Raw genomic sequence first — 19323 nt, 5'->3', positions numbered from 1 at the left:
AAGAACAAAAAACCCTACTAAAACAACCAAGTGTCCAATAAAATGCCAGCTTTATGTAAGCTGCGTCAGACTCATTGACTATCTTTCCTCTAAACTTTCAGCTTTGTGGAGCTGCTGTCACACTGTGCCTGGGATTTCTGAGATGACCCTAATCTCATTGAAAAGCACAGAGTCGCTGCTTTCAGAAACCATTGAAATTTTTTCAGGTGTTACAGACGTTTAAAGACAGTTGGATGATTCCTGTCTAAAGCCAGCGACTGGTTAGGATTTAGAGGCTTAAGCATTCCCATCCCTGAGATTTATTAACAACCTGTACAGTGCCCTGAATCATGGAGAACCATGCCTGAACTTATTTGCTTTTTTCCCTATTCAACAGCTTGATTTTCCTAATGGTTTGCATGCTGGTGAAGCAGAATCATCTTTGTGTAACTTTGCTTATGTTTCTTTAAGCATTGAGGCACGTCATTTACAGAATTCCTGGTTTTAAAGAAACGGGTATGGTCACATGGCCAAAAATACCACTATAATAAGTTTTGGTAGTGAACTACAAAGCTACATGTTGTTGTGTTTTGACTCTCTGTCTGACTTTCATCTTCTCCTGTGACACTATGCCTTGGATTTCTGAAATAACCCAAATCTTACTGAAAAGCACAGAGTTGCTGCTTTCAGTTTTTCAGGTTTTACAGATGTTGTTTCCTGTCTAAAGCCAGCGACTGGTTAGGATTTAGAGGCCTAAGCATTCCCATCCCTTAGGTTCACTAACAAACTGAATCATGGAGACACAGACTCCATAATCCTTTTTTTTTCTTTTGGCCTGTCCCGTTTGGCTCTTTTGCATCAGAATTATTGTCTAAAGGCAAAGAAAGATGCCCAACGGATTTACTTTACCAAATTGACCATCCCAGCCTTGCCGTAATGGTCCATTTGATTCACCTTTTATTGTTTATTTTATTTTCACTTGCTGAATACGGGACAGACTTGACTGGGGGAAAGAAGGGGAGAAAGAAAGAGAAACAGCTGAGAAGAGAGACGGGGGAGAAGGGCAAAAAACAAAAACCAACAGAATGGGCAGAAAAGAAAAAAAAGAAAATGCATCTATCGATCACCTGGATCACCTGTTGAGAAAGAAAAAAGAAAACAAGCAGAAGAGAACAAGAGTAATAGAATAAACAACATCACAATGATATATGGGAATATGACAGTAAACACTAAATATTAAACATTATTGTGCAGCACATAAGATCAACAGCACACAGTGTGCTTTGAGGTAGGAGCCAAAAGGGGTGTAGTTTGTGGGTGTGATCACCCGTGTGCACACCTGTGAGCATGGACGCGCTTGTTTTTTTAAAAGGTTCCTTCATGTAATGATCTGCTAGAGGGTGTGGGGGGGGGGGGGGGGGCCACTGGCCCGTCCTCCAGGGCATGAAGCAGGTATGGAGGAGATCAAAACTCCAGACATCCAGAGGCCCCCAGAACACAAGAGACCAAGGAAGACTAACATAATCCTTCCTCACTTGTTCCTCCTAACAACTATGTCTGTTCCGAGAATGACGTCTGAGCTTATTTGCTTTTTTTCATATTTAACAGCTTGATTTTCCTAATGGTTTGCATGTTGGTGAAGCAGAATCATTTTAGCGTAACCTTGCGTGTGTTTCTTTAATCACTGAGGTGCCACTGCAAAAACATTTGATGACTGTTTTGACTCACAAAGCCTGTTGCCCCACAGGTTTTATAGAAAATATCTGCAAGTCCACTTGTTACCTTTTTGAAAATTACAGATACGCCTACTTGAAGATATCAAACATTTACATGTACAGTATTCAGTTTGAAGCTTTAAACTGAAACATTTTCATCTCCAATTAGAGAGGTAAGGTGATAATCAGTAAACTGGTTTTGCCTTTGATCAGACCTCAGAACATACAATAATAGTTTAGGTAAATGTATGTTTCTACAGAGAGGTCACTCCCTTCTGGTTTCCTCATTTGACAGTAAAATATATGAAAAGACCAAATACAGACCTTCTTAAGAGCCAACTTCAGTCCACAGATGCAAAGATAAGCTGTCAGGTAAGTTATGCATCATTAATTATAAAATTATATTATTGTGTATTTTATATTCTAAACATTATTCTAAAACTTAGAAATGATCATTTAAACCATTTTAAAGACACGACAGATTTTACATGTTTAAAAAGTATTGGATATAATGTTTTTGGACATGCATATAAACTGTGTTTAAGGCACAGGTTAAAAACTGGTTATGGACAAATCAAGGATGTGATCATGTATAAGTATAGTTTTAATGTTTTATTTGGGAACAGAATGGTGTGTATGTGTGAGTTTGGTGATGGAGTTTTTATTATGAATGAATTATGATTTTTTTTATGAATTATGTCTATTTTTTATGTTTATGGACAACAGATGGAAATTAGCCCTTGGCTCTAATCTGGTATGTTTACATTCATGTAATTTTTTACATTTATGTTCATTAACATGCACTGTCCTAAATAAAGAAATTAAATTAAATATACTAAGAAACTTAGACTGCAGATAAGAAATCTTAAATAAACATCTTTGGTAATAAATATGGTACAATAATAATCATGATTATATCTGTTATACATAAGCAGAGAATGGAAGAAACCTGTTTACTGGTCATCCTGCTGCTCTCAGGTCAGTAATATTAATATCTTAAACATTTCAAATATATCCTATAAACACATTGAGACAGACTGATGTCATTTGGGTAATCAAATTACATGCACATTTTTAAAAAATGTATTTATTAACACATCAACCGCAAGCACCGGGAGAAATTCTTTACCTCCTAATACCACAATACCTGCATTAATTTTCAATTATGTTGGTTTTTTAAAATCATTAAATTTAGATTTTTTGAATGACTGTTTGCAGCTATTTCTATGGTAGCTATTGAACTACTAGTTTTTAATGTTTAATGCTGATACATGGTCTGAAGAGCTTGGAATGCAAAGCATCTGGACTTCTTTGAGTTGCTTGAAGACGTTTCACATCTTATCCGAGAAGGTTCTTCAGTTCTAGGGTCAAATGATGGAGAGTCCCCAATTAAAGTCATAGGGGAGGGTCCCCCAAGGGGGTCGAGAACCCCCTATTGATCCTCTACCTAATCGCACGAGCCAAGGTGTGAAAATGGGTGTAGGTCACAATCAGCCAAGGTGAAGCCGCTGTCAAAACCTAGCCCCACCCTATGCTGTAATTTCCTGAGGTCAAAAGGCCAAGGATGAGAGTGGGCGTTAAGGCATCTGGGAAAGGATCTCAAAACTGGATTATAGATGGCAGACAGTTGGTGTCTAATCTTCTTTTCTGTGACCCCCTTGGGGGACACTCCCTTAGGACTTAAATCTGGGACTCTCCCCCATTTGACTTTAGAACTGTAAGAAGCTTTTCGGATGAGAGGTGAAATGTCTTCAAGTAACTTAAAGAAGTCCAGACACTTTTCTTTCCAAGCTCCTTAAACTACGATGACCTTCACTTCTTTCCCTCCTCATTGTTATTATTACTGTTATTAACAACAAGCCAGTGTATTCCTTGTTCCGGTCCCAGATAAAATGGGAAGACTTGCTTCAGGGATGGCACCTGACATCAAATCACTGCCAAATCAAATATGTGGATAAGAATTAAATTTGCGTACTGGATTGCTAGTGCCCTGAGTTAACACTTGCCAACACCAGTGCTGTTGATAAGCTTCGTACCGTTACAAGTTGCCGGGCTTGGACAAAGGAGGAGGATAGGGGAAGGTGTATTTTAATAGAGAGGTAAAGGCAGTATGGTGTGTGAAAGTAAGGATTTTAAATATAAGGACATGCAGGTTCTTGCACTAACATTATGCAAAAGTTTAACAAGTACTTTTTTTTTCTCTTTTCAACATTGCATAAGCATTTTTTTTTTTAAATTGATTACAAAAAAAGCACCTTCACTAAGTTAGCTGACTGATTTCCCTCTATAATTGATACAATGCTTATCCTGGACATTGACGAAGTAGGGTTCAGAACTAATAATACAAAGCTACACCAAACTTCACATACCTCTTATGTCAGTAGGTTGAACTAGCTCACCGTGTAGTCCTTGTGAACTGTGAGTGTCTATAGCGAAGGTGAACAACATTAAGGCTACATATGTTGGTCAGAGCTACTTACCGCATGTTTTTTCCTTAGTCCTGACTAAAAAGTTATGGTTGAAGATGCAGAGTTGGGTTTTACTCTTCTGCTTGTTGGTAAATGAGGACAGTGCCAATGTCCCTCCGTTCCTTCTGCTAACTGTGTTAGCATAGCAAGATAACTGTTAGCTAAATGTTACTTTTAGGTATTGCATTATCTTTTTTATTTCCTTAATTGTCAGTACTTGAAGGCAGCGGTTCTCAGACTTTTCACAATGAGTACCACCTCATAAAATATATGGCTCTTGAAGTACCACCCTTATGACTGACATTAAAGTACAGTAGTATATGTCTATTTAACACCATATACAGTTTACATGAGACAATTTCATATCTTATATGAATGTTATCTATTTTAACTGCCATAAAGAAGATGTGACAAGTGATAATCATAAAAAGTGTACCGCATTAAAATATTCACAGCAGGTGGGATATCCGATCTTTAAGTGATGACGTGATTAAACCTTCTGAATCCTGCTTCCAGTTCCAAACTACTAAGTTTATTAAGGCTGTTGTGTTTTTAACATGTTTTAATGCCTTTTATCTTGTTCTCTTTAATCTGAACAAGACCCTAAAAAAAGCACAACATTATATACCAACTAGCCCAACTTCAGTAACCCTACAAACACCACTGCTGTTTAGTTCTCTGTCTTCATTTATGTCGGAAGTGATAGCAAAGCTGTACGTTGTAATTTTTGCTGTGGTGGTTAAGCTCCAAGATTGTTGGCTTCATGACCCTCCTTCGTGGTTTGGGGACATCAAAGCTCAGTTTGCTCTTCGTGGCATTTCAGCTGATGACACATATTACATCGTGTGGTGGCCTCGCTGGATCCACTGTCCACTAAACTTTTCACAATGAGCACCAATGTGATAACCCTCCGTGACCCCACTGATTATCCCAGGGGCCTCCAACTTATGGATAGTGGCTGGGATCACAGCACTGCGGTAAAGGGCTCTTTTTATTTACCATCAGCATTTTGGCACCGTTGCACAGCGTTGTCTGCCGCCTTGCAGTTTTAAGGTCCAGGGAAATGAGCCCACCAGTGCTCTGTAGCAGCCGTGACCACTTGCGGTAAGGAAAGGCTACTCTTCATAGAGCACCCGAGCTTGGGGAAATATTTTCTGGTAAACTCCAGCTCCCAGAAGAACCTCTCGTGTCATCTTTGCATAGCTCCACAATGGTATATTGTTAAATCTTAAAAAACTGATCAAAGATTTCCCCGTGTACCACTAGAGAGAGCCTAAGTACCACCAGTACTACGTGTACCACAGTTTGAGAACCACTGCTGCAAGGTAATCGGAGATGTTTTTTGTAAAGAGATAATATAAATATGAATGGTCTTTGGATCTATACACTACATATATTACTACAATTATGACCAAGGGGTTGAATGACACTGTATTCATTCAGAGTAAAGTAGCCTGGATCCTGTTCACGAACTTAAAAACTCGAGTCTGGATCAGTGTATCAGAGCACAATACTCAGTTTAATTTTTTTGTTGTTGCAAAAATTGGACTACAAGAAACTTCTCATTGTTATTGTTTTGAATATGAATGTTAACCAAGCAAGTATTGCAAATATTAAAATAAGAAACCCATAACAGTGGTATAGTATATGTACATATTAGAGTTTTAATAGTGTTCTTAGTCAAATCTACTATTCAGATATGCAGCACTACATATCGTTTTGGCATTTGACATTAATTTAAAAAATGGTATATTTTAATATTTTTTTAATATTAACAGTGCAGTGTTGTTTATGGAAGCCCATTTCCGGCACTAAAAATAAATTTAAAAACAAGTATCCATAACTCGAAATTTGGAGTTATTTTCTCGAAATTTCGAGAAACATAACTCGAGATTTTGAAATTTTGAGTTAGCTCTGCCAATCAGTAATTTACGAATGAAGTCACTCTCCTGTTACCCAGAAGCATATGGCACAGAGGAATGGGCACTCAAAACCGGATTGCAACAAATTGGCTCTTTTGCGAGTACGTTTGCTGATAGTAACACCATGTGATTCAGCTAATAACACAAAGATTTCATCATTTGTGAAGCCATGCTGAAAATACTCGGCAATCTGTGCATTCATGACTGGATCTAATACTGGTAGCTTAGCTGTAGCATTTGTAGCTGAGGGCTTCAGTTTCCGGGTAACAAGGAAATTATTTCATTCACATAGATTACTGATTGGGCAGCGCTAACTTCAAATTTTAAGTTATTTTCTCAAAATTTTGAGTTAATAAGTCGAAGTTTCGAGACTGATTAAATGTAATTAAGCTGTTAAATTTAGTAGTACTCAGTGCAACTGAGGCAATCGTTTGCGTTAATATTGATATGTTGTGTGAGATGTTTTTTGAGCATTAATGTCTAGATCTTTGAGTTTTGTGCAATTAACAAAGATTACAACAACTGGGAACTATTACTTACATTTTACTACAGTTTTGAGAAATTGAAATTCTGTTGGATATGTTGACCAACAATGTATATGGCTATTTGATCTCTGTCCCCATATATGTTGTAATGTTGTAAAGTTCCTTCTGCAAAATCTCTGTACATCACCAATTAAAACTATATATATATATATATATATATATATCAAATCAAATCAAATCAAATCACTTTTATTGTCACATCACATGTGCAGGTACATTGGTGCAGCACATGCGAGTGAAATTCTTGTGTGTGAGCTTCACAAGCAACAGAGTTGTGCAAAATACAATAATGTAAACAAGCAAAATATAAGAATGGCTACATCTGAAACTAATAAATATATGTACAATATATAATAGTATATGCATTTCTGGATGTGTATACTAAATATTTTCCTACGTGTGTGTGTGTGTGTGTGTGTGTGTGTGTGTGTGTGTGTGTGTGTGTGTGTGTGTGTGTGTGTGTGTGTGTGTGTGTACACATATTTTACAAATTAAATAGAGTAAACAATAATAAATATATAAAATATACAGAGTTGAGTCATGTGCAAAACAGTGGCATTACTGTACAGTATGGAGTGCATAATGTTGAAGTTCCAGTAGTGAAGCTGAGGTGTCTATGACGTGTTCAGCAGTCTGATGGCCTGGTGGAAGAAGCTGTCTCTCAGTCTGCTGGTACGGGACCGGATGCTGCAGAACCTCCTTCCTGATGGAAGTAGTCTGAACAGTTTATGGCTGGGGTGACTGGAGTCCTTGATGATCCTCCCCGCTTTCCTCAGGCACCGCTTCCTGTAGATGTCTTGGAGGGAGGGAAGCTCACCTCCAATTATCCGTTCAGAGCACCGCACTACTCGCTGGAGAGCTTTGCAGTGATAGGCGGTGCTGTTGCCATACCAGGTGGTGATGCATCCAGTGAGGATGCTCTCAATGGCACAGTGATAGAAGGTCCTGAGGATGCGGGGGCTCATGCCGAATCTTTTCAGTCTCCTGAGAAAGAAGAGGCGCTGCTGTGCCTTCTTCACTGTTTTGTTTATGTGTACTGACCACGTAAGATCCTCAGCCAGATGTACTCCAAGGAACCGGAAGCTGCTCACTCTCTCCACAGCAGCGCCGTTGATGGTGATGGGGGTGTGTGCTTCTCTGCACCTCCGGAAGTCCACTATCAACTCCTTTGTCTTTGCGACGTTGAGGGTGAGATGGTTGTCTTGACACCAGTGGGTCAGGGCGCTGACCTCCTCCCTGTAAGCCGTCTCATCACCGTTGGTGATAAGACCCACCACTGTAGTGTCGTCCGCAAACTTCACAATGATGTTGGAGTTGTTAGTGGCTGTGCAGTCGTAGGTGTAGAGTGCGTACAGGAGAGGGCTCAGTACACACCCCTGTGGAGCACCAGTGTTCAGTGTGATGGGGGATGAGGTGATGCTGCTCAGTCTGACCACCTGGCGTCTGTCAGACAGGATCCAGCTGCAGAGGGAGCTGCTCAGTCCTAGATCCTGCAGTTTCCTGTCCAGCTTCGAGGGAACGATGGTATTGAATGCTGAGCTGTAATCTACAGCTATAATATAATATAATATGTAGGAGCACTAGGTGCGGTGACTCCCAAGCTAGGCGAGTGGCTCCAGCAGATCCCGGGAACAGCATCGAAGATCTCTGTCCAGAAGAGTGCAGTCCTGGGAACAGCTAAGATACTGCACAGGACCCTCAAGCTCCCAGAGCTTGAAGGATAAACCGCGTGCTGGGTGTTTTTTTTTATTTATATATATATATAGTTTTAATAAACAAAATAAGGTGACGTTCCAAAAAAGTTGTAATGGTTTCTTAATTTTGAGTACAGAGAAGAGAAAAAGAAATAGAATTAAAAATATAAAAATATAGCTCATTCACCAGCAGGACCTTCTTTTATGCAGTGATATGAAAAACAAACTTCAATCAAATGTGTTGAACGGAGAAACGTGATAAACTAAATATTATATAAACTAAAAGGACAGAAATCTATGTAAAAATGCAAGATAAGAAAGTAAAATATATCAATAATCTAGGTAAGTACTATAACAAATTATTTTTGCTTTTTACTTTCTGCCTCTGATAAACCTCCATTAAGTATGACTATTTATATTGTCTTTTCAGTCTTTTTCAGTGGTTTGTCTAACAGCCCAGTTTCCACAATAAAATCTTTTCATTTCTCTCAGGAGGACTTTCCACTCTTCCTCCCCACTCCAGAGAATACCACTTTGTGAACCAGCTGAAGACCTGGACTGAAGCTCAGAGTTACTGCAGAGAACACTTCACTGACTTGGTCACCATCTACAACAGCAACATCAACCAACTGCTTGTGACAATGGCACAAAATATTGACTGGGCTTGGACAGGGCTCTATAATGAACGTTACAGCTGGAAGTGGTCCATGGAGGGAAAACTTTTTTATGTTGGCAGTACACATGAATTTTTGATCTGGGCTAACGGTCAACCAACCTGTGCAAATGCAAAGGAATACTGTGTGGCTCTTCAGGGACAAACACAGATGGATGATAGACCCTGTGGAGATTCTTACCCTTTCCTGTGTTACAATGGTAGGAAAAAGATTTGTTGCCATAGTTGTTACAGTTTTATGTGAGTCATAATTTACCTATTTAAAAGAAAAAATCTCTTTTCAATATTTCACAGCCAGCAGTTCAAGTTACATCTTAGTGAAGGAGAGCCGCTCCTGGTCAGCGGCTCAGTTGTACTGCAGGACATACCACACAGACCTGACCAGTATAAGAAGCAAAGAGGAGAAATCCAACATCACGCTCACTTTGAATGGAATCAGGGGTTCAGTATGTGTGGATTGGTCTCTACAGGGATCCCTGGGCCTCCTGGTCTGACAACACAACCTCCACATTCACTAACTGGATGTCTTCTGAGCCTAATAACCTCAATCCCAATGAGTACTGTGTATCAATGTATGTATTATCTGGAAAATGGTATGATGGTGGCTGTAACTACAGAGTCCGTTTTTTCTGTTTCACAGGTGAGGTCCAGAATGCAAACACTGTAAGATCCTGTCATCATGTAAAACACTAATGTTTGTGTTGTTATATGTGGATCATTTTTAGCAGTGACAAAGCAAACAGTGGTGAAAATGAAGCTTCAGTCAGAGGCAGACATGCACAGCACAGAGATCCAGCAGCAGGTTTCACAGCAGGTCAGCAGTTCAGTCACCAACACAAACTTGACACAAGTTCAAACTATGCTTCATGTTTTTCATCATCTGCACATTTTGTCCAGCTGTCAGGCCTCATGCTGTCAGAAGGACTGACAGACTTCAGGATTCGTTGGAGGAAAGTCCAGAGTTACCGTGACGACCAGTCGAAGAAGCAGGATGTGGACGGTGACTGCAAAACTGAAGTCTGACTGGACTGAACCACTTCATGTGTGAAGTTAATAACATGCTGTGCTGAGCTGTCTCATCCTTTAAATCTTTCAATATTTCAGAGTGTAAAGTTCCACCAACAGCTCATTTGTTCAGCTGCAGTTGTAGTTTGGTAGAAATTCTTTAATCAGAGGTCCACTCACTAGTTTTCCTGATAGGCTCTAGTCTCTTGTTTTGTTTTGCAGCGTCTCTTTCAACACTTTAGACACTGTCCTTCTGTGGACGTCACTGCACAGGCTTTGTCTGTGTGCAGTTTATTGATCCATAGTTCTGTTTCATCTGACAGCAACCTCTGCTGACTTACACAAATGATGGAGAAGAAAGTGAGGAGAGCCAGAGATCTGCTTGAGGAGGTCAGGGGGGACAGCAAAACATTGTAGTGTTTATGTCCTGTTTCTACTTCTACTGTTTAATAACTGTAACAGCCATGAATGAGACCATAACAGTCCCAAACCTTATCTGATAGAAATTTGGTTCATCGCTTTCAATGGAGTGCAGTTTCAAAGCATGCTGGATGTCCTCGTATCTGTCATTTTAACTTGACTGCCACTTTGTAGGAGCAGACAGAGTCACAGAGACCTAACTGTAGTAAGCAGAGCAGGTGATGGGTAAAGCTTGTGCTGGTGTTACCATAGTTACTGGTGAGATCTTAGTTTTTGACTTGTATTTTCTCCTGTGTTAACATGTTTGTCTACTTTTGTGTTTGTAGCTTTCAGCTTTCTTCTAGTTATAATTTAAAGGGTTTTTACGTGTTCAGCTTCTTTTATTTCAAGTAATAAAACAGCTATTTGATTGAAAACGATGCATCGATGTAGGCAGGTATACAGAAAGTAATATAAAACAAGAGATACATATTTAAAAAATTATGGAAATATGCAGAGGGTTTTATTGCCTTGTGCGGCTCCTTTTCTTATTCAATAATTTCACTATAGAACATTTACTTGTGGGGATAGGTTAATTGGATAATCCAAATTGCCACTAGGTTTGAATGTGCGAGTGAATGTGAGTGCGAATGGTTGTCTGTCCCTGTGTGTTGGCCCTGCGACAGACTGGCGACCTGTCCAGGGTGTACCCCGCCTCTCGCCCTATGACAGCTGGGATAGGCTCCAGCGCCCCCCGCGACCCTGAAAAGGATAAGCGGAAGCGAATGGATGGAACATTTACATCTTGCCCACACTGACAATTTGGTTTGTTTCATTAGCTTGGCTGGAGTGAACTCATGAAAATAGGGACTATTTTTCTATTATTAAGTGAATAAGTACTTTGTGGATTTTTACACTGAGTAATAAATCATGTAACATTGTTCCAGATCCATGACCATAAATATTTTTGATGCTCAGGTTTTTTGTTTCCTTTTTTCTCGCTCTGTAAGGTTGAGGTTTATGTTAAAATCAGAGGTTTTCAAATGTAAAAGGCCTGAATGTGATTTCTACAATCTAAAAAAGAGCAGCTGTAGTGGAAACAGGAAGGTTGAGAGAAGACAGCTGACTGAAAACTCCAGAGAAACTTATACATGTTTAGTTAAACTGGTGCTGGGAAGTATTTTATACGCATGTTGCAGTTATGCTTTGTACTACAATTGTGTTTAATATATAACTTTTTATCAATGACAGTAAAAGGTCAAATCCCAATGTTCCTGCTCAGACATGAAGGCTTGAACATTGTCTCAGAGTAAAACTGGATGCCTGAGGCCTCACAAATTTCTCTTGAATATTTTCTGTGTGTCTGTATGTTTGCAGATTGCTGATAGTGACTTTATAAATCCCTCGGGTGGGTTCCTCTGGGAAATTCTGTATGTAATACCTGATGACGAATGAATGACAGTTTACACAATAAACAGATACGAGTGTGATGATGGAAGTAGAAACACAGCTGAGACAAATGAACAAAACGCCACAGGGGAAGTAAAACTAAACACACTGCACAAGAAACACAAGACTGTCAAAATAAAACAGGAACATGGTGAAACCTGGACTGTGACAACAGGAGCTTGACACAGGGGTTGAGAAAAGGCAGACACAAGAGGGAGTGAGGACACGAGAGAGAAACGGAGAGAGACATATGTTGTGGAATTTTTATAAATAGTCTGCAACACAGAGAGAGCTGTGGTCAAGCTATTTATTACTGTGCGCAGGAAAAGGGATACACACATCAAAACAACACAGGTCTAAGTTATTAGCACTCTGACCTGGGGCATCGCAGCACACCTTTCATAACATCGCACAAACTCTGTGTATCTTTCAGTTACAACAGTCTTTTGTCCAACCCCCGCTGTTGCTGAACAGACTCCCACTATCTTTTCCCAGGGCAGCACCTGGCGCTGGCTCTGAGCTTCATCCTTCTGAGCAAAGCGGTTAGCAGATAACAAAGTGAAACATTGTTAGGCCTAGCTAAGCTGTTTTTTATTTCACGAGGTCATACTGACACATACACATACCTTATCTAAGCATGAAAAGGTTACACAAAAAACATACAGTGAAATTCTAACCACATAAATCTAAATGTGAGGGCTAAGTCGAATTTCCCATCACACGTGACGGGCTGGGAAAACATGGAATGAAACGCAAAGAGGACAGAAAATGGAGACAGACACAAAGACGTAACTGGGAAAAACAAAGGAGAGGGAGACTTTAACACAGGGGGAATGACAGGCTGACACACTGAAGACCCAACACTATACTATACTCAAAATACTGAGTCAGTTGACCCTGAACCATGACAGTTTCATCTTCATTGTGTACAGCACTGGATACTGTGGCTCCTCTGAAGGAGAACGCCTTAAATCATAGGAATTTCACTCCCTGGTATAACTCACGAACCTTAAAGCAGATAATTCATAAGCTGAAGATGTCTCAGTAATGCAGAAGATCTTCATTTAGCCTGGAAAAAGAGAATGTTGCTCTATAAAAAGCCCTCTTTAAAGCTAGAACATCCTACTATTCATCAGAGATCGAAGGGCACTGATGATTGGACAGAAGCAGTGATATCAGCACATGGCTCACATCATACTTTAAAGATGAAATATTCCAAAAATATATATTTGCCCACTGCTTGTGTGAAAGAGGCAGGAACTTGTAGAGAAATCTGCTGTTAAACCAGACCACATGAGCACATCTGTACATGACAGGCTGTATTCACACTCATATTCCTGTGTATCATGTGTCACTGCATGTTGCTTATTATGACACACTTCGGTGGTTAGAGTCGTATTTTCGTCTCTGCTCTACCTAGTGCCTCCTAACTACATTCAGACATTCATACTCCAATGAGCAACTTACCCAGGGATACTTTTTGTTTGCTGCCTGTCCCGTTTGGCTCTTTTGCCATCAGAATTATTGTCTAAAGGCGAAGAAAGATGCCCAACGGATTTACTTTACCAAATTGACCATCCCAGCCTTGCCGTAATGGTCTATTTGATTCACCTTTTATTGTTTATTTTATTTATTTTTATTTTCACTTGCTGAATACGGGACAGACTTGAATCAGGAAAAGAAAAGGGAGAAAGGAAGAGGGGGAAAAAACAGCGGAGAAGAGACATAGAAAGACATATATCAATCACCTGGATCACCTGTTGAGAAAGAAAAAAGAAAACAAGCGCAGGACTCCAGTTCTGATGCTCACAAGAAGGGTTTATTTACAAGTCACCAGGTGTATATACAAGAATGTGTGTGTGTGTGGGGGGGGGGGGTGTTATATACAGCTGAGTGGGGGGAGAAGGGGTCTCCAAGGAAGTCCAGGGGAAAGCACGCGTTCTTCAGAATATCCACTCACACGATCACAGGCTCACACTCCGACACTGCCACACGGGAAACACACGGGGAAAAATCCAGGAAGCTCTGTAGACAGGGAGACAGGGTTAAGGACGACGCACAGAGGAAAACACTCTTAACTAAACTTGCTGTAGCTTGACTTCACTAACGCGTGGTAGACAACGATCCAGCGACGAACAGCAGTCACCTCCTGGCGTAAATGCTGCTCCCCTTAATGAGACCCAGGTGTCTCATTTCCCGAGGGTGTGGGCCCACAGTGAGTTCCGCCCCGGCGAGAGAGAAGAGGAAGAGAGAGAGAAACAGAGGGCTGAGCAGCTGATCCGCCTGGCCGTGACACAAGCAGAGAAAACGAGAGTAATAGAATAAACAACATCCCGATGATCTATGTGACTATAACAGTAAATACTAAATATTAAACATTATTGTGCAGCACATAAGATCAACAAAACACAGTGTGCTTTGAGGTAGGAGCCAAAAAGGGTGTAGTTTGTGGGTGTGATCACCCGTGTGTACACCTGTGAGCATGGACGCGCTTGTTTTTAAAAGGCTCCTTCATGTAATGATCTGCTAGAGGGTGTGGGGGGGCCACAGCCCCGTCCTCCAGGGCATGAAGCAGGTATGGAGGAGGCAAGATAAGTTTATTTGTATAGCACAATTCAACAACACGATACTTTACAGAGACATTAGAAACAAAAACAAATAAAAAGCATGATTTATAATTGATTAAAACAAGCAAACAAACTAACAAACAAGTGTGGAGTGGGCCAAAGGTGAGGCACATCAAGCACAGAATAATAATTGTAATCTGAGGATAAAACGCATGTACTGAGGCTGAAAGAAGCTTCAGTGCTCTCAGAAGACTAAAAACATGGCTAAGGTCAACAATGACTCAAATGAGATTAAACAATGCTGCTGTATGTCCACCAGGAGAGACTGGACAGTATAGATGTAAAACCAATATGCCAGCAGTTTATCTCAGTTAATGAGAGGAGCAGGCATGTGTTTGGCTGCTTCACATAGTGGACATTGAGTTGTTTGATGTCTGTTGCTGTAACAGTAGTTCATGTTAAGAATAAAAAGTCCCAGCTCACTGATTTGATCGGGGCAACTGTTGCATACTTTTGCTGAGAGATCTTTTACTTTGTGGTAATCTTAGACGAGTAGTTTTATGGACAAAACCCACCAGGTCATTCAGTGTTCCCTTAGTGCCAAACTATAACAGATGTTGGTGTAGTATAACTGAAGTAATGATGTTAAGTCCTTAAAGTCATATTCTTTTATTGTGATGACTGTATTTGGAGCTATTTTTATTTTTGTATGATACCTGATTTATATGGAATATGGCTGAAGTAAACTAAAGCCTAAAATACTTAGTCAGTCATTTAACATTATATATTTCACAAATAAAACTATGAATTGTAATTTTAAATGGTTTAAAAGCATTTAGAATAGCATATGTAGGCAAGTATATTTCTCCTTTTGTTATCAAGAGCAAAGACAAAAGGGGGGGAAAAAACAGGGCAGGGTTCGGTGGTTGAATCATCCGTCCCCACCAATGCCAAAACCAAATCTACGCCCTTGGAGTCACATTTTATTTTCTACGCTTGAAAAAAGGTTTCGTTTCTGATCTGCAATAAACGTCTGCACTCTGCCACACTCTGAATGAAGTGAATGAAGTGAATGAAGTTCCGGCTTTTATGTCACTGAAATGCTACGAACCAGGAAACAGGCTGTTTTTCTTCCCCCGTAAAGAGAGATGCACAGACGATCAGACTGAGCTCAGACCAAACTAGCAGCTTCCTCTGAGTGAGTCCAGCTACAGGAGAGAAAAGTGGAAAACTCCAACACTGCTGCTTCAAGCTGCTGACGCTCCACACACTGAATGTGAGTTTGAGCAAAAACACGACTCAAAGGAAGTTTCAGTGAAGGTGGTAGAGGAGGGAGGGGAGCCAGGACTGACTGTACTTCCTGTCTGCTGTTTTCAGCTTCACTCACAGACTCAATGGCTTCCAGATCAGAGGAGGATCTCTGCTGTCCGGTCTGTCAGGAGGTCTTCAGAGATCCTGTTCTTCTGTCATGTAGCCACAGCTTCTGTAAAGACTGTCTGAAGAGATGGTGGAGAAAAAAACAGATATGTGAGTGTCCAGTTTGTAAGGAAATATCAGTGAATGATCCACCTTTAAACCGAGCTTTAAAGAACCTGTGTGAGTCGTTCTTACAGGAGAGAGATCAGAGAGCTTCAGAGGCTCTCTGCAGTCTGCACTCTGAGAAACTCAAACTCTTCTGTCTGGACCATCAGCAGCCAGTGTGTGTCGTCTGCAGAGACTCAGAAAAACACACCAATCACAGATTCAGACCCATCGATGAAGCTGCACAACAACACAAGAAGGAACTTCAGGAAACTCTGGAGCCCTTAAAGAAGAAGTTAAAGGTTTGTGAAGAAGTTCAAGTGAAGTTTGATCAAACAGCAGAACACATTAAGGTCCAGGCCCGACACACAGAGAGGCAGATTAAGGAGCAGTTTAAGAAGCTTCACCAGTTTCTAGCAGAGGAAGAGGAGGCCAGGCTGGCTGCACTGAGGGAGGAAGAGGAGCAGAAGAGTGGGATGATGAAGGAGAAGATGGAGGCTCTGAGCAGAGAGATAGCAGCTCTTTCAGACACAGTCAGAGCCACAGAGGAGGAGCTGAGAGCTGAAGACGTCTCATTCCTGCACAACTACAAGGCTGCAGTGGAAAGAGTCCAGCGCTGCCCCCTGCTGGATGATCCACAGCTGCCCTCAGGAGCTCTGATAGACCAGGCCAAACACCTGGGCAACCTGACCTTCAACATCTGGAACAACATGAAGGACGTGGTCTCCTACACTCCTCTCATTCTGGACCCAAACACTGCAAACCCAGACCTCATCCTGTCTGAAGATCTGACCAGTGTGAGACGAGGAGGAGAGAGGCAGCAGCTTCCTGATAATCCAGAGAGGATTGATTGTTACATCTCTGTCCTGGGCTCTGAGGGCTTTAACTCAGGGACTCACAGCTGGGATGTTGATGTTGGAGACAGTACATGGTGGGGACTGGGTGTGTTAGCAGAGTCTGTGAAGAGGAAGGGACACATAGAGCCTGGATTATGGGTAATATGGTTCAATAAAGGAAAATACTCAGCACACTCACCATCAGCAGAATCCGATCTCTCAGTAGAGAAGAAGCTCCAGAGGATCAGAGTGAATCTGGACTGGAACAGAGGAAAGCTGTCGTTCTCTGATCCTGATACTAACACACACATACACACCTTCACACACACTTTCACTCACAGGATGTTTCCATACATTAACACTGGTGATAAAGTGAAGGTGTGTCCATTGAAGGTGTCAGTGTCAGTGCAGCAGATGAGTTGAGGATGATGATGTTTCTAATGTTGTTTCCTGTCAGTGAGTTGAAGCTGTTAAACTGCAGCTGTCCTCCTGCTGCCTCGTTGTTCCAAAGCTCTTTGTTTCTCTTTTAGTTTCACTGTTTCTTTCTGTTTCTGCTGTCCACCTTTTCACATGGAAAATCATTTCACTGTTTCTCACTGAATGACTCCCCAAACTAGATTTGAAATTCTATCAAGTTTCTAATCATTACAAGTGATTCATGTTTCTATTTGATGTGTAAATGGAGATGATTTAGTTTGCTGGGATATGGACTGACATGTGTTGAATGGGAGGAGCAGTTTGTTGTTGTCTTCTTGTCTGTTTATGACAACAATAAATATGTTGTTGAAACAATGATTCATGTTTAACTCCATATATGAAATGTTTCTGATCTTTGAATTCTGTTTGATTAAAGACTTTCTTCATGACACAAATGAGATTTCAGTGTATTAATAGAACTAAATAAGCTCAGAGTTGAAAGGCTGGAGTATTATGTACGTGCTTCACTGTCAGGATCTTCAGGGGGATTCAAAGGGAAACATCAAACTGCTGTAATGAGATAAACTAGTTGGGCTGAACACACTTATCTGTAGTTTGTCTCCATCCAGGATCATCAGAATATAATGAACATGTGTGAAGAGCCACAAAATGCTGCTGTTTGTCGATTTATTTCATTTATCTAGACTTCCAGCCACTAATTTTGCAGATTAAAGAAACACAGTTTCATTTAGTATGAACAAATCCTAATTTATAATAATAATAATAATAATAACAATAATAATAAATTATTGTTATTATTATTATTATTACAGTTTTATAAAGCACTTTCAATGTAGCAGTAGTAGTAAGTAATAAGCTCATAACTTCTTAAAGATCCAATCAAGACATTTATTAAATGAACAACAAAAAACTTGTTTGTATAAAATTGTTAAGGGGTTGGAGCTCAGAAGGTAGAGCGGGTCATCTTCAAGTCCGAATGTTGGTGGTTTGATCTCTGGCTACTCCAGCCTGCCAATTACGGATTAGCTTACAAACATATTTAACTTACCAAAAATAATGCGGTGGGGCCTCAGGTCCTCCTGTCTGGTAGTCCAATTTACTGAAGAAGAAGAGAAAGATGGCAGCCTGGTCAGCACTAGTGGCCTCTATAATGTATGCAAATACATGCGGGTCAGAATCCCCCCCCCCCCCCCAGCACGGCCCAGACGCCAAAACAGTGCCAGCAGAGTGAAAAGGAAAAATGGTTTGAAACCAAAAAAAATGGAGTGAAACTGAAAAACAATTGTAAGCAAAAACAATAAAATTACAGTTTCAATTAATTTTTTTTCACTATCAATTTTTTTTCAGTTTCAATACCATATTTTTCAGTACATTTATTTCAGTTACAATATTTTTTTTTCGGTTTCAATATTTTTTTTCGGTTTCATTTCAAGGTGGCATCGTCCTGATCACATACTCATGGGCTCAAATTGTGGTCATAAGTATTTTGTACTTGTAAATCAAATGCGTATTTGTGTACTGTGTTTTTTAACCTTGCAAACCAAAACATCTGAAAATTTTATGTTTGTGCATCTATAGATGAAAATTTGTGTTTGTAAAAAATATTTACAAACGGTTTTTTTTGTTAAGGTCTGGATACAGATACAAAGCAAAAAACTACACGTAAAGCTCTGGGCTCAAGTTTGCTGGCTGTGTGTGGATTTCAACATACAAGTACAAATTTTCACCCAATTTTTTCTTCCTTTCAGCTGATTGGTCAATGTCATGTCAACACAAATTTAACAATCCAATCAGAGAACATATGGGTGTGGCTGTTGGAGGGGTGCATTACTGAGCTTCGGGTCCTGGAAGGGTAATACAGTTTGAAGCTAGAGGATCTTTATATAAAGATAAGGCTAGTACAAGCTAGGTCCCTAACTTTTGCTAGCTGTTGAAGTTGTGGTATATCAGTGGATAGAAATACCATTATTACTTTAGGGTTAGATTAGCACAAAGTCAGGACTGACCCGGGACCATTGCTGTGAGTCACACTACGCAGGATAAAGGCCCTTTCACAGTGGACGTAGCATGCACTGCGCTCACCGCTAACTAAGAGCTGAGGATCCAAAATTT

The 19323-nt window shown here is 40.3% G+C and overlaps 1 protein-coding gene across 1 annotated transcript; it reads left to right on the top strand.

Annotated features, from left to right (window-relative positions):
- Positions 1-15798: 15798 nt before the first annotated feature.
- On the top strand, positions 15799-17196 carry LOC146634896 (nuclear factor 7, brain-like). The gene has a single exon (XM_085343287.1). It carries the CDS (start codon positions 15811-15813, stop codon positions 17194-17196), a length of 1386 nt encoding a protein of 461 aa, XP_085199413.1. The 5' UTR covers positions 15799-15810.
- Positions 17197-19323: the final 2127 nt, after the last annotated feature.

Source organism: Diplotaxodon limnothrissa, linkage group LG3 (genome assembly GCF_057381915.1).
Source record: "Diplotaxodon limnothrissa isolate DT_005_m linkage group LG3, D_limnothrissa_male_GT1.1, whole genome shotgun sequence".
Classification (NCBI taxonomy): Eukaryota; Metazoa; Chordata; class Actinopteri; order Cichliformes; family Cichlidae; genus Diplotaxodon; species Diplotaxodon limnothrissa.
This window is presented reverse-complemented; position numbering and strand designations above follow the sequence as displayed.